Source organism: Galeopterus variegatus, unplaced genomic scaffold (genome assembly GCF_000696425.1).
Source record: "Galeopterus variegatus unplaced genomic scaffold, G_variegatus-3.0.2 Scaffold3711, whole genome shotgun sequence".
Classification (NCBI taxonomy): Eukaryota; Metazoa; Chordata; class Mammalia; order Dermoptera; family Cynocephalidae; genus Galeopterus; species Galeopterus variegatus.
In genome coordinates this window covers 46,767-60,134 of record NW_007729822.1, presented here as the reverse complement: position 1 = coordinate 60,134, position 13,368 = coordinate 46,767, and the positions used below count along the sequence as shown (strand labels likewise).

At 57.8% G+C, this 13,368-nt stretch overlaps 1 protein-coding gene across 1 annotated transcript in view; it reads left to right on the top strand.

Annotated features, from left to right (window-relative positions):
- Positions 1 to 13,368, top strand: part of RAP1GAP (RAP1 GTPase activating protein) — a 31,006-nt gene that overhangs the window by 4,721 nt on the left and 12,917 nt on the right. The window contains exons 2-15 of the mRNA XM_008585784.1: positions 2,499 to 2,534; positions 3,482 to 3,529; positions 4,616 to 4,654; positions 5,096 to 5,281; positions 8,524 to 8,627; positions 8,905 to 8,983; positions 9,419 to 9,472; positions 10,593 to 10,676; positions 10,891 to 10,991; positions 11,126 to 11,336; positions 11,424 to 11,453; positions 11,910 to 11,981; positions 12,632 to 12,718; positions 13,113 to 13,250. Coding sequence (XP_008584006.1) covers positions 2,517 to 2,534; positions 3,482 to 3,529; positions 4,616 to 4,654; positions 5,096 to 5,281; positions 8,524 to 8,627; positions 8,905 to 8,983; positions 9,419 to 9,472; positions 10,593 to 10,676; positions 10,891 to 10,991; positions 11,126 to 11,336; positions 11,424 to 11,453; positions 11,910 to 11,981; positions 12,632 to 12,718; positions 13,113 to 13,250 — 1,251 coding nt within the window. The 5' untranslated portion in view covers positions 2,499 to 2,516. The remainder of the gene's footprint in view (positions 1 to 2,498; positions 2,535 to 3,481; positions 3,530 to 4,615; positions 4,655 to 5,095; positions 5,282 to 8,523; positions 8,628 to 8,904; positions 8,984 to 9,418; positions 9,473 to 10,592; positions 10,677 to 10,890; positions 10,992 to 11,125; positions 11,337 to 11,423; positions 11,454 to 11,909; positions 11,982 to 12,631; positions 12,719 to 13,112; positions 13,251 to 13,368) is intronic.

Genomic DNA, 13,368 nt, shown 5'->3' with positions numbered 1-13,368 from the left:
CCCCTGCGCCCCCCGGCCGTCCGCGGAGGGGCTCGCTGCCCGCTGGGGCCGGCTGGCAGGTGAGGACCCGGGCCGGGCGGCCCGACCGAGGGAGTCCTTGGGACCGGGGACAGCCCGACTTCCTCGGAGCCCGGCAAGCTGTGCCCGAGCCGGGGCGGGTGTGCGAGGCAAGGTCATGGTGGGTGTGTGAGCTTCTGGGAGGCCACAGGCGCGCTCCTGCCCTGGGGTCCTGGGCCTTGGGGCTCTTTCTGCAGCTGTCCACGGAACTGACTGCCCGTGGTGGCACTGTGGCTCTGGGCTGCAGTGGCACTTTGTGTGTGTGAACTACTGTCAGGGCCACTTTACCCTTCCCCTGCTCGCTTTGGGGGGGATTGTGAATGTTGCCCTGTAACTTGGTGGTGGTGCTCTGCATGTCATGTCGGGGATGCGCCCATCTGGGCCACATCACTTACAGCCTTCTCCATGTGTCAGGGCGTCTGCTGCTCCCTGTGAGGCTGTAACTGTGGGTGTTACTTGTTGCTGTGTGTACGCTCTGGGTGACAGTACCATGTGTCAGTGTTTGTGTGACTGTGACTCCTGGCACAGCAAAGCGTATTTCATTGTTCCTAGCTATGTTTGGTTACCCTGAATGGGGTGCCTTGGGGTCCTTAACATGCCCCTCATCACTGTGTCTTTATGAGACCATGCCAGTCTGAGGTCGTGTGGCTGCTCCAGGCCTAATGCCAGTGTCGTTGTTGTACTGTGTGTTGGGTTAACAGACACATTCGTCCACCTGGACTGCAGGTGTGTGTTTGTGGTTTCTGCTGTAACCGCCTGTGGAATTGTCTCTTCCAAACTCAGAGGTGTTGGGTGTGGCATAGGTGACCGTGGGTCAGGTTCTCCTGTGGACTCCTGTGGTGGATTTTACAGGGCGGGTCGTGCCTCTGTGGGCAGACCTCTGAGTGTGCACCTGGGGTGTCTGTGTCTCGTGACCTTACACGGGGCTCTGTGTGTGTGTGTGTGCATGTGTGAGCGGTGTGTGAGGTTCAGGCCTGTGCCTCTCATCCTTGGGGATTAACGGCTCCTGCAGTTGCCCGATGCTTCTTCCTTTTCTCAGAAATCTCCTTACTGTTGTGGCATAGTGTTTGTCATTTCTGTTGCACAGGGTGTGTGACCCTGATGGGGAAGAAAGGGGAGCCCTGTGTCTGAGTGTCCCTGGACATGTCTGCCTCTATCTGTGAGCGCATGTCATCGTGTTTCTTGGTCTCAGACACGAGAATGGCTTTATGGTGTTAGCATATCTTCATGTGCAATTACTTGTGTGCAGACCTGCACAGGTGTGGGTTTGCATTTGTGTGTGTCTCTCTCGTGGTACATGGACCCATGTGTGTTTGAGTGGGTGTGCTGTTGTGTAACTCGGGACACCATGTTTATTTGTGTGTTGGTGTATAGCTCTGAGTCTAAAAACCAGTGTGCACAGATGCCATGGATCTGTGTGCGTGTGTGTGCATGTGTGTTGCTTTCTTGGTACACAAAACATATGCATGGTGCAGTGAGACTGTTTAAATATTGGCATGCAGGCCTCTGTGTGTGTGAGAGCAGGAGGGGAAGAGAGAGAGAGTGTGTGTGTGTTTCCTGGTGCACAACCCCATAGCACATGTGTGTGAGCTCAGGCAGTGCTCCCCCGCTGGGCAGCAGGAGCCGCCTGAGTTGAGCCTTGGAGGGGTTGGGGGAGGGACGCCATCCTGGAGGCTCTGGGGGCTTCCCAGGCCCAGCCCCCAGCCCCGCCAGCCAGTAGGGATGCCGCCTTCCAGGAAGGCTCGTAGGGAGTTGGCGCTGGAGAGGCCAGTACTGCCAAGTGCAGCTGGCAGACGCCGGATTAACTCTGCGTGTGCCCTGGCTAGCCTAGGAGAGGCTGGCCCGAGCATGGGAGAGTGCGTGTGGGTTCGCACAAGGTGTTGGGCCAATGGGCATCCCAGCATCCTCTTCCTCCAAAAGCCCCCCAGCCCACACTGTTTGGGGAGACAGTGGACTGTCTGAACTGTGGCCTGTGGCCTGGGTTTGCTGAGCCTCACCCTCTTTGGGAGAGATGGGTAGAATCACAGGCCCTCCTGGGGATCCCGGCTGGACTTATCTAGGGGCTGGGACCTGGAGCTCTTCTGAGGGGTCCATGTGCTGATCCTGGCACTGCTAACCTTGCTGTGACAAGGGAGGAGCATCTGTCCCTCCCCAAGGACGGCAGCCTCCTCACTCTGAGAGAAGAGGACTCAGTGGGGTGGGCTGCTCAGGACCCAGGCCATGGGCCTTGGGCTCACCTCTCTTGGCAGCTGGTCAAACTCTGCGGGTCCACTACACGATGCCCGCTCCCCTGCCTCTTGCTGCTCAGACAGGTGCCCCAGTGGTTGGTCAGAGTTGGGGGGACCAGGAGGGCTGGGGTGGGTGGAGACTGTTCTGGGGCTTGGCAGGAGCAGTGGGGGCACCCTTGGGACTGACCTCGCCCTCCCCCATCTCTGTTGCAGAACACAGATCTGTTTGAGATGATTGAGAAGATGCAGGTGAGAATGGCTCTGTAGCCTGTTCTGCGGAGCCACGGAGGTGGCGAGGTTGGCGCTGGGGGCCCCTAATATAGCTCCAGCCCTATACCTCTCTGAGGACAGGCCATGAGCCCTCAGCAGACCATGTCAGGAGAAAATAGTCGCAACTCCTTGTCCATAGTCCTCTATCTGGGGGTCAGGGTGGAGGATGGGGACTGTAGTGGCCAACCCTCTCTGTGACCCTGGGGTCCAACCAGGCTCCCACCTTCCATCCCTGTGTAGGTCCCCAGCAGAGCTGGGTCAGCTCCTCACCCCCCCACCCCACCATCCCTACCCCACAAGAGGCATCTGCAGGACCCCATGTAGAATAGGAAGAGAGGACAGATGCCAGGACTCCTGTCAGCAGTGGCCGTGCTGCAGGTGGGGGAGGTGCTAATGAGCCAGGCAGACTGGAGTGCAGCCTGCCATGCCTGACTTCTGCCCACCCTCTACCGTCTAGCCCTGGCCTTACAACCTTTGTCTGTTTTTTGCATGGGTGTGTGTCAGGAGGTGGGCAAAGGGGTGGCTTGGTCAATCCTTGGAAACCTCCAAAACCCTGCCCTCTCCTGCCCCTCCTGTGTCTCTGCTTCTTTTAATCTTTCTGTCTCCACCTCTCTCTCTCCCCGCCGCCCCCACACGTATCTGTGTAGACACAGGTACCCCCTTCCCACTCACAGGCATGTGCACACCACCCTGCCCCCACTCCCAGCGGCACGTGCATTCCCACACAGGGCCCCCAGCCCCTCCCTGCTACCCCCGCCTCCATCAGCCCAGGTCACCACCAGGACAGCCAGCAGCCCTTCTGAGAGGCCTGAGGAGCCTGCTGGCCAGCACCTGCCCTGGGAGCACCCCCACATCCACAGGGTGGGGAGGCAGCTCCTGGCTGCAGGCATGGGAGGGATGTAACGGGGTGTTGCTTTCTCTTGCAGGGAAGCAGGATGGATGAACAACGATGCTCCTTCCCACCACCCCTCAAAGTAGGTGGCCAGGCGATTGCTTCCTGAGCAGACCCCCTCCTCTCAAAGGGCGGGGGGAGGTCTGGGAAGTGCTGCCACAGCTTGCAGGCGGCCCAGGGTGTCTACCACCTTTCCATGAAGTAGTCTTACTGCATGCCAGGTGCCGAGGCCATGGGGAGAGCAGGATCTACCCAGCCTCTGCCCTAGGAGTTCTGAGATATGGGGAGCCCCTCCCATGCCATAAGGTGGGGGCTTCATCCCAGCTCCTCCCCACCCCATCTTCACCACTGCAAACTCACCCAGCCTGTCCAGGCTGTCCCATCCCTCCAAAGACAGATGCTGTGAATGTTTTCCCTGAAGGCGGTTATGATCAGCAGTTTCAGGAAGACTCAAACCCGGGACCTGGGAGGCCCATGAGCTCCTACTTCATGAAGTTCCTGGCTGGGGGCAGTGAGAGGGATACCCACAAGGGGACTGACAGGAGGCTGGGGACCGAAGTTGATGAGGGGAGCCTCTTTTTTTGATAGAATTTTCTTGAGGGGTGGTGCTGTGCAGATCAGCATATGGTTCTTGATGATTTCAGACCCCGGCAATGCTGGAAGACCAGCAGCTAGACCTGGGGGAGTGGGTGCAGGGCTACAGGGGTGAGGGTTAAAGGAGGGTTCATGGGCAATAAGCCTGAGGCCTCGTTCAGGGCAGGGTTCTCAATGTGTGGGCCTCAGACCAGCAGCAACGGTGCCGCCTGAGAGCTTGTTAGAAATAAAAATTCTTGGGCCCCACTCAGTCCTGATGCATCCGAAACTCTGGGGGTGAGGTATAGCAATCTGTGTTTAGCAGCCCTCCGAGTCGTCCAGAAGTTTCTTCTGGGGAGGCAGGAGAAACTTTCCCTAGGCAGAAGGAGACCTAGAAGATGCAATGCTCAGTGAGCTCAGCCTGCCTAGACTCCGGCCTTGTGGGGTCACCCCAAGGCCAGCCCCTGCCCCATCCGTAAGATGGGGAGATGAGACCTCTGCCCCATAGGCAGCCGGCATGTTCTGGGGAGACTGGGAGGTGTGAAGGGTGAGGAGCCCACCCTAGCTGGGCCTCTGTCCCGCTTGTGTCTCGCAGACGGAGGAGGACTACATTCCTTACCCGAGCGTCCACGAGGTACCCGGCCGGATCCCGAGCCCATCCTTACCTCGAGCCTGGGGATGCCCTCACACAGGGCATCTGGACACCAGGGTTCTCATTCTCGGGAGCCTGACTACAGGCCTTGCTGACTCCAGAGCCTGTTTGAACACTTAGGCCTTCTGAGCTAAATGTTTCAGCCTCCTGGGCCAAGGTCATGCTCCCAGCTTTACCTACCGCCCATCCCCATCCTTTGAGACTGGGACACGGGGCTTGGTACTGTGTGGGTCTGGGAGGGAAAGGGCTGGAGCAGGTACCCCAGAGGGGCCCATGTAGGCTCTGGGTTGTACCCTAGAAGTGGCCTCAGGTCTGAGTTGGAAGGGTGTTCTGGGGCTCCCAGTGGGGTACAGTACGGGTTGGTGTTCTGGGGCTCCCAGTGGGGTAGAGTATGGGTTGCCTCTCAGCTGAGTCCCCCTTTAGGTCCTGGGGCGAGAAGGGCCTTTCCCCCTCATCCTGCTGCCTCAGTTTGGGGGCTACTGGATTGAAGGCACCAACCACGAAATCACCAGCATCCCCGAGACAGAGCCACTGCAGTCGCCCACGACCAAGGTGAAGCTCGAGTGCAACCCCACAGCCCGCATCTACCGGAAGCACTTTCTCGGCAAGGTGGGTGGCCGGCTGGTGTCGGGGGGCTGGCTGGGGTGGGTCACAGTCCATCTTGTACGAGGCTGAACCTGGGAGGGAGCAGAACTCATGGCCTGAGGCTGGGTGACTATCCCAGAGCCCTGAGTCTCAGAGAGCGTGCATAGTGGATTCACTTATTCACTCAACATAACATTTATTGCAAAAGGCAGTAATATGACGTAGTTAACATCAGGGACTCAACCAGAGTTTGAATCCCGGCTCTGCCACCTCTTACACGGGACATCAGGTAAATTGCTTAACTTCTCTCTGCTTTGGTTTCCTCCTCTGTAAAAGCGGTGGTGGTAATGATACCCACCTCATGAGGTTGCTGTGAAGCTTTAATAAGACCAGGCTCGTAAGGTGTTTAGAATGGCGTCTGGAACAAAGTAAGCACTCAGTTGGGGTTAGCAAATAATGAGCACCAGCTGTGTGCCTGGCCCTGTTCTAGGTACTAAGTATATAGCAGCAAAGAAATTAGATCCAGGCCCTGCCCTCCGGCAGCTTGGGGTGGGGGCTGAGAGGACACTGTAATGTTATAGGTTGACCTGGACTGATGCAACCCCTGCCCCACCACCAGCCCCAGAGCAGGGACCCTGCCCCGTAACAGCTTGCAGAGTATCACCCAAGGGTGTTCACAAGAGTTATTAAGTGAACTCATGGGAGCCGGAGGGGAGATCAAATGCTGGGACTTTGTATGTGTTAGGGTCCGTGCCAGGTGCTGTCTCTATGTCGGTTTACAAGCAAGATGGGGAGTATATCGTGAGCTCTGGAGCCTCATGGCCCAGCTGCAAAGCTTGGCTTTTCTATTTACTGATGGTGTGACCTTGGGCAAGTTACTTAACCTTCTTGAACCTGTTTACTCATCTGTAGAAATGGGAGTAATAAAAGTACATGTAAAGCATATAGAACCATGCCTAGTAAATACTCATTAGTGTTAGCTTGTTATTACATCGTCGTAATTGTTCTGTGAGATCAGGATTACTCTGTTTTCACAGAAGAGGAAACTGGAGCTTAGAGAGGTGAAGTGACTTGGTCCAGGACACACAATTACTGAGCCTGGAATAAAACCAGCTCTGGCTGACCTTAAGATATGCCACGGGAGAGGTCATGCTCCTGACCATGTGTGTGTTTGTGTGTGTGTGTGTGTGTGTGTGTACTGGGAAGAGGGGTTGGGATTGGGAAGTGGTGTGACCTCAGTCTAGGCTTACAGCATTGGCCTGACCCTGGGAGATGCTGGTGCTAACCTGCAGGGTTGGGAGGCATCCATCGTGACTGGATCTAAATCAGCCAGCCCAGCTTCAGGAGCCATTGCTTGGGAACAAACCCAGAATGTGGCATGAGATGCTCCCTCCTGGCTGAGCCCTGTGGGTGGAGAAAGATCTGGATCCCAGGCATGCACTGTCTAGAGGCTCTCAGCCAGATCTGGCAGGTGGTGGCATCCAGGCGGGACCGCATGGCCCCTGCACATAGTTAGTACTCAGAAAAGTTTGCTAAAGGAGTGGTGAGTGACAGGTGAAGGTGGTCACCTTGAGCAGAGCAGGGTTTGAAGAGGCACAGGTTGGGGGCATCAGAAGAGGCATGGTGCAAGGGATCAGGTTAGCAGTGCAGAGGGGAGGGGCCCAGGGCTGGCAGAGAGGCAGGGCCATTTCCTGACTCTATGTGGGGTGACTGGGGAAGCAGCCATGTGCTCAGGCACTAGGCCCTCTGTATGGACTTTCTAGGACCCTGTGCTTACTCTCCCACTGTGTCCCTAGGGCTCCACTGGGCATGGTCCAGGGAAACTCCCCATCCCCTGCACTTCCTTGCCAAGTGCCTCCTTGCCAAGTGCCTGCCATTCCATCTCTGGAGAATGTGCCAAGCATTTGGGGCTTTCTGCTGCTCTGTGCCCAGGCAGGGCTGGGGGAACTCTGCTCCCCATCTATTCACTCTGCCCCTGAGCTGCAGATTTGTGAAGCACATGCCCTGGCCCCTGCCACTTTCTCCTCCTGGCCTCTGAGCACAGGTGTTCATGTTGAAACAGGATTTACTTCCAGGGTGATTCCTGGGGCAGGTGTGGCTAGGGAGGTAGCTGCACTCCCAGGGCTGGGGCTGGCAGGGGGAGCCTAGGGCCAGGCTGGGCCGAAATCTCCCCACACTCCTGGCCCTCGGTTCTGGGACTTCCTCACCTGGAGGTGCCAGCCTGGGCTCCTCTCTGGGGGTGCCATCCCTGCCGCAGTCACCCTTATGCCCTCTAGGGTAGCTGTTCCCAACCCGCACCCTCCTCTCCAGGTGAGGCAGGAGGGCGAGAACCTGCCGGGCCAGCCGCCCTGTGTGTGACGAGATGTTTCACTTCCTCTTTCTCACAGGCCCTGGCTTCAGGGGCCACAGAGCCACAGGTTGGGCAATCAGCTGTCAGGTTTTTCTTATTGAGCACCTACTGTGTGCCCAGCCCTGAGGAGGGCAAGGGTGGGGAGACGGGTACGCAGGTACAGATGTGGTCCTGACTTTGACGAGGACCCAGAGAGCCAAGGTTACTACAAACATGCATTGACACTGAGTGTGCCAGGCACTCTATCCCTTTCCATGCCTGCCACCATCGAGGTAGGTGGCCTCGCTCCCATTTTATAGACTAGGAAAATGAGGCACAGAGAGGTGAAGTAACCTTCTCAAGCTGCCCAGCTGGTAAGTGGCAGAGCTGGGATTTGGGGCCAGCCGCCCTGTGTGTGACGAGATGTTTCACTTCCTCTTTCTCACAGGCCTTGGCTTCAGGGGCCACAGAGCCACAGGTTGGGCAATCAGCTGTCAGGTTTTTCTTATTGAGCACCTACTGTGTGCCCAGCCCTGAGGAGGGCAAGGGCGGGGAGACGGGTACGCAGGTACAGATGTGGTCCTGACTTTGACAAGGACCCAGAGAGCCAAGGTTACTACAAACATGCATTGACACTGAGTGTGCCAGGCACTCTATCCCTTTCCATGCCTGCCACCATCGAGGTAGGTGGCCTCGCTCCCATTTTATAGACTAGGAAAATGAGGCACAGAGAGGTGAAGTAACCTTCTCAAGCTGCCCAGCTGGTAAGTGGCAGAGCTGGGATTTGAATGCAGGTCCGTCTGATGCCAAGTCTGCTATTTGCTGTGACATGTGCTGCTTAGTGAAGGACCCCCACCTGGGAGTGAGTTGGCTTCTGGTTTCCAGAAGCCCCAGGCTCGGCCTCACCCACTCCCCCGGCCCCCACCTCCCACCACAGGAGCATTTCAATTACTACTCTCTGGACACTGCCCTCGGCCACCTTGTCTTCTCTCTCAAGTATGATGTCATCGGGGACCAAGAGCACCTGCGGCTGCTGCTCAGGTGAGGGCAGTGGGGGGAGCTCTGAGACAGCAGGAAGGCCGAGGTCTTATCATCTGAGAGCCCATCTCATTTTACCCACTCTCCTAATTGAGGCCCAGAGACGGTCAGGGATTTGCCTGAGGTCACACAGCAAATTAGTGCCCGAGCCAGGCCTGACGCCTGTCATCACTTCTGGGCCTCCCTGTGGCCCTCCCCCTCTGGCCTTACTTTGTGTGGAGGGGCTCCCAGCTCCCTGTCCCGATGCCCAGCCCCTCACCGTGCAGCTTTCTCCTCCCAGGACCAAGTGCCGGACATACCACGATGTCATCCCCATCTCCTGCCTCACCGAGTTCCCCAATGTGGTCCAGATGGCGAAGGTGAGGCCTCTGCTCCCTGAGCTTCCTGGGTCAGGCCCCCTAGGCCAGCACACGGCCGGGCTGTGGCTTTGCCTTGGCAGCCAGCTCTTCAGCTGCAGGCTGGGCCCTGCCTGCTGCAGCCCCGTCTCTGTGGTCCTGCCTCTCACGAGTTCCTACTATGTCCCCCTGCTGCCATGTGTTTCCCTGGGCTCTGTCCCCCACCTGCACGCTTTTGACACTCCTAGCACCCGCAGAACCCGGGGGACCGCAGTTCTCTGAGCCCCATTCTGAGCAACAATGAGCCCCCCAGTCCTGCTAAAGCCTAGTTGTTCCCAGCACAGCCCCTCCCTCTTCCTTTCTGCTGCTGTCCTCCCCTGACCATGGCAGTGAGGCCCTGGAGGCCCCCTCCCCTCCTGTCTGGCCCAGCCTCACACCCTCCCTCTCCTCCTCCTGCAGCTGGTGTGTGAAGATGTCAATGTGGATCGATTCTATCCTGTGCTCTACCCCAAGGTAAGGCTGGATCTGGGCCCTGCTCACTGGGGGTGGGTGGGTAACCGAAGGACTGAACATTTGTTGGGCACCTGCTGTGTGCCAGGTATTTTTCCCAAGGTCTCTCATTCAGTCCTCACCATAACCCTGCAAAGCCCACAGTTTGCAAAATAGAAACCACAGAAAGGTTCTGTGCGTTACCCAGGACTCACAGCAGACGAGGAGGGCCTGCATTTAAACCTAGCATGTCTGCCTTGCAGGCAGGCCTTACTCACATCTGGAAACATGTACTATTCAGGGACCCTCCCAAGGGCAACCTGTGCTCCAGGCCTCCCCTGGGATGGGTCTCTCTTCCACTGGCCCTGCCTTCTGACCTTAGAGGAGACCTGGGGAGAGAGAATGACACAGGCATCCCCATAGACACTGCCCCACCGATAGCAGCTACACTTCCATCTCAGGTGCTGGGTTGCAGGTGCTGTGACAGTGTGGGGACAGGGGCAGGAGCTTCTGTCTTCGATGAGCCAGGGGGGCTTCTTGGAGGAGGTGAACCTCAAAAGACATGTAAACCCTTGTGGCCCTGACTGAATTCTGGAATAGGGCAAGGTCCCTGAGGGGGTGGTGTGGTCCAGGAAAGGTGTCCTGAAGGAAGAGGCCTCAGAAATCAGGTCCACGTCTTAGTCACAGAAAAGGAAACTGAGGCCTCAGGTGATGAGAAGAACTTGCTCAAGGTCCCACAGCAGGTTGGTGGGACATGGCCTGTTCTAGAAGGATGATGTGGGTTTACAGAGGAGCCAGGGAGTGAGCTGGGTGTTACAGTGTGGAGTGGGGGCAGGCTTGGCTGTGGCAGGACAGGGGCTCATGGCAAAACTCAGGAGCAATGAGCTTAAGCTTTGGAATCGAAACAGACCAGGGTTCCAGTCCCAGCCCTGCACACATGCAGGCTGCAGTCCTTGTGAAGTTCCTTAAGCTGTCTGAAGCCAAGGTTCTGAGGGGACTGCTGAAATGGCTCCATCATAGGCTTGTTTTGAGGGTTACATGACATGATGCGTGTAGAGAGCCCTGCACGGACTTGGCAGGTGGTAAGCGCTCCATGAATGGCCACTTGAAAACACGGTCTTTTCACCCATCATCCCTCCCACAGGCTTCCCGGCTCATCGTCACCTTCGACGAGCATGTCATCAGCAATAACTTCAAATTTGGAGTCATTTATCAGAAGCTGGGGCAGGTGTGCTCACCTCCCTCCCCCACCCCACCTGGTCCCATAGCTGGGGCCTCAGACCTTTACAGTTGAGACCTTGCCAAGGGACTCAGCATCCTGGGAGCCTGAGCGCTGCCAGAGCTCTTCCCTCTGGCCCTCTCTAGGTGCGAGTGGGGGTGGGGGGCAGGAGCTGCTCAGGAGCTTCAGCTCCGTGACCTTAGCCCCTCTGTGTGGTCCCCAGACCTCTGAGGAAGAGCTCTTTAGCACCAATGAGGAAAGCCCTGCCTTTGTGGAGTTCCTTGAATTTCTTGGCCAGAAAGTCAAACTGCAGGACTTTAAGGGGTGAGTGTTAAAGCCAGCCAAGCAGAGCATAATCTGACCCATGCTCCTGGGCAGGGAGGGTGCCCCCATCCTGGCCCCGTGGAGGCCTGGCTGGGGCTGGAGACTGAGCTGTGGCCTGGGGGACCTGGGGGCAGGTTCCGAGGAGGCCTGGATGTGACCCACGGGCAGACGGGGACCGAGTCTGTGTACTGCAACTTCCGCAACAAGGAGATCATGTTTCACGTGTCCACCAAGCTGCCCTACACAGAAGGGGACACCCAGCAGGTAAAAGGGACACCCACCCACCTGCTTCCCCCCTGCCTGCCCCACCTGCCTGTCCATTCGGTGTCCACACTAGGCTCAACTGTTGGGCTCTGGGATACAGAGATGGAAAGATCTAGTCCCGCAACTTGTGAGCTATAGTTGGGGCAGGGGAGACAGGCGGCTATTGAGGGCGGGGGCCCCGACGGCCCCCTCTACAAGGTGCGTGGCCTCAGGGCCTCCCAGGGGCACCAGCAAGCTCCCCAGCCACAGCTCTACCCCCTCGGGGAAGCCTCTGAGCCTGTTTTTCTAACTGTAAAAGGAATGGGGGACTATGAGGGGCCCTGATGACGGAGAATCCCATCATGCCCTCTCTGCTCCCCAAAGTCCACTTCCTAAAGAGGCCAGCACCCTCCTCCACCTCCTGGCCTGGTATCACCTTCCTCTTCCTCCTTTAGCCTCCTCTGCCCTCATCATCCCCAATGACTCCTGAGGTCCCCCACCCCTTAAATTCAGGGCCAATTCAGGGCCAAATCCTTCTAGAAAAGATTTATCTCGGTGGCAGTCACTGAGCCTCCCCCACCAGGTGGCAGGGCAGGGAGGTGAATTAGGAGTTTCTAGCTGGTGTGGGGCAGGGAAGGCCCGGGAATCTACAGGGACAGCTGCCCTCCCTTCCAGGTCTCTGTCACTGCGAGAGATGACGTGCCCTTCTTTGGGCCCCCCCTGCCGGACCCCGCTGTGTTCAGAAAGGTGAGGACAGCCCCCAACTCCAGTCATGGGCAGAGCAGGACTAAATGGGTAGGGGCTGAGGGAGGCACACATTCTGCCTCACAAGGTCCTGAAGCCCCACTGTGTGCCAGGGCAGTTGGGCTCCCCTAATAGTGCCACCGGGGGCTGGCTTTCTGTTTATCTTGATAAAAACTGACCTTTTTTTTTTTTTCCCCATGGTCACAGAACAGACTGCACCATTGGTTGACCTTTTTCGTAGCAGACTCTGTGGCCTTTCCTCATGTCTATTCTTTTTGACGGTTACAGTCTCCTTTCCTCTGAAATGTTTGGGGAGGGGCATACGTCTCTCTCACCTCTCAGAAGCCACACTTCAGCCTTGGCTTCAGCCTCCTGCATAACATGTCTCACTACCCCAGACTGAGGCGGTGGGAGACCCCAAACAGACCCTCACACCTGTGGCGTTTGAGACTATGAAGGGCATAGGGCCCCTCACGGGGCCTGGGCTGGGGAGCTGAGCCCAAGGACATGCCCTCCTGGGAGCAAAGAGGGTGATGCCAGGCCCCAGCTGGGCACAGCTCAGGAGCTCCCTCCCGACTCATTGGGGCTCAACGCCTTATTTCTGTGTTCATCTGATCCCGGCCTTCTCCTCTCTTCTGCACTGGGGTTCCCAGGGGCCTGAGTTCCAGGAATTTTTGCTGACAAAGCTGATCAATGCTGAATATGCCTGCTACAAGGCAGAGAAGTTTGCCAAACTGGAGGTGAGGCTGGGCTGTTGGGGCTGAGGCCCCCACTTTTTAACTTAGAATTTCAGCCCTGCCCCTGGGGAGGAAAAGCCACATTCAGACCTTGGCCTTGGGGGGCTTCCTGGGGGAGGGCGGATTTATGCATGGATGGGGCTTGGGTCAGGGGAGAGGAAATAGCAGGCACCTCAGGGACAGCGAGGAGTGGCCAGGAGGGGCTGGGAGGTGGGCAGGCTGACAGAGGACACCGTGGGGGAGGGGAAGCTGGAGGGTGGGACTGAAGCCAGGTCTTGGAGGGGCCTGAGGGAAGCCGAGGAGATGGCCCTCGACTCGGAAGGCGGCGGGGATGCCCGCTGTGGGACGAGGGGCTGATCGCTCGGGTCTGTCCTGACGAACCCGGCCTGGCCCGCAGGAGCGGACACGGGCCGCCCTCCTGGAGACGCTCTATGAGGAGCTGCACGTCCACAGCCAGTCCATGATGGGCCTGGGCGGCGACGAGGACAAGATGGAGAACGGCGGCGGCGGGGGCGGCTTCTTTGAGTCTTTCAAGGTGAAAGGCCCTGGGCCTACCTGGCCGGGGAGGGGTGCAGGGTTGGAGTCCGGGGGGGCCAGAGGAACAGGCGAGTGGTGTGGCCGGAGGCGGGCGCGCACTGGGGTGGGGTCTGGGG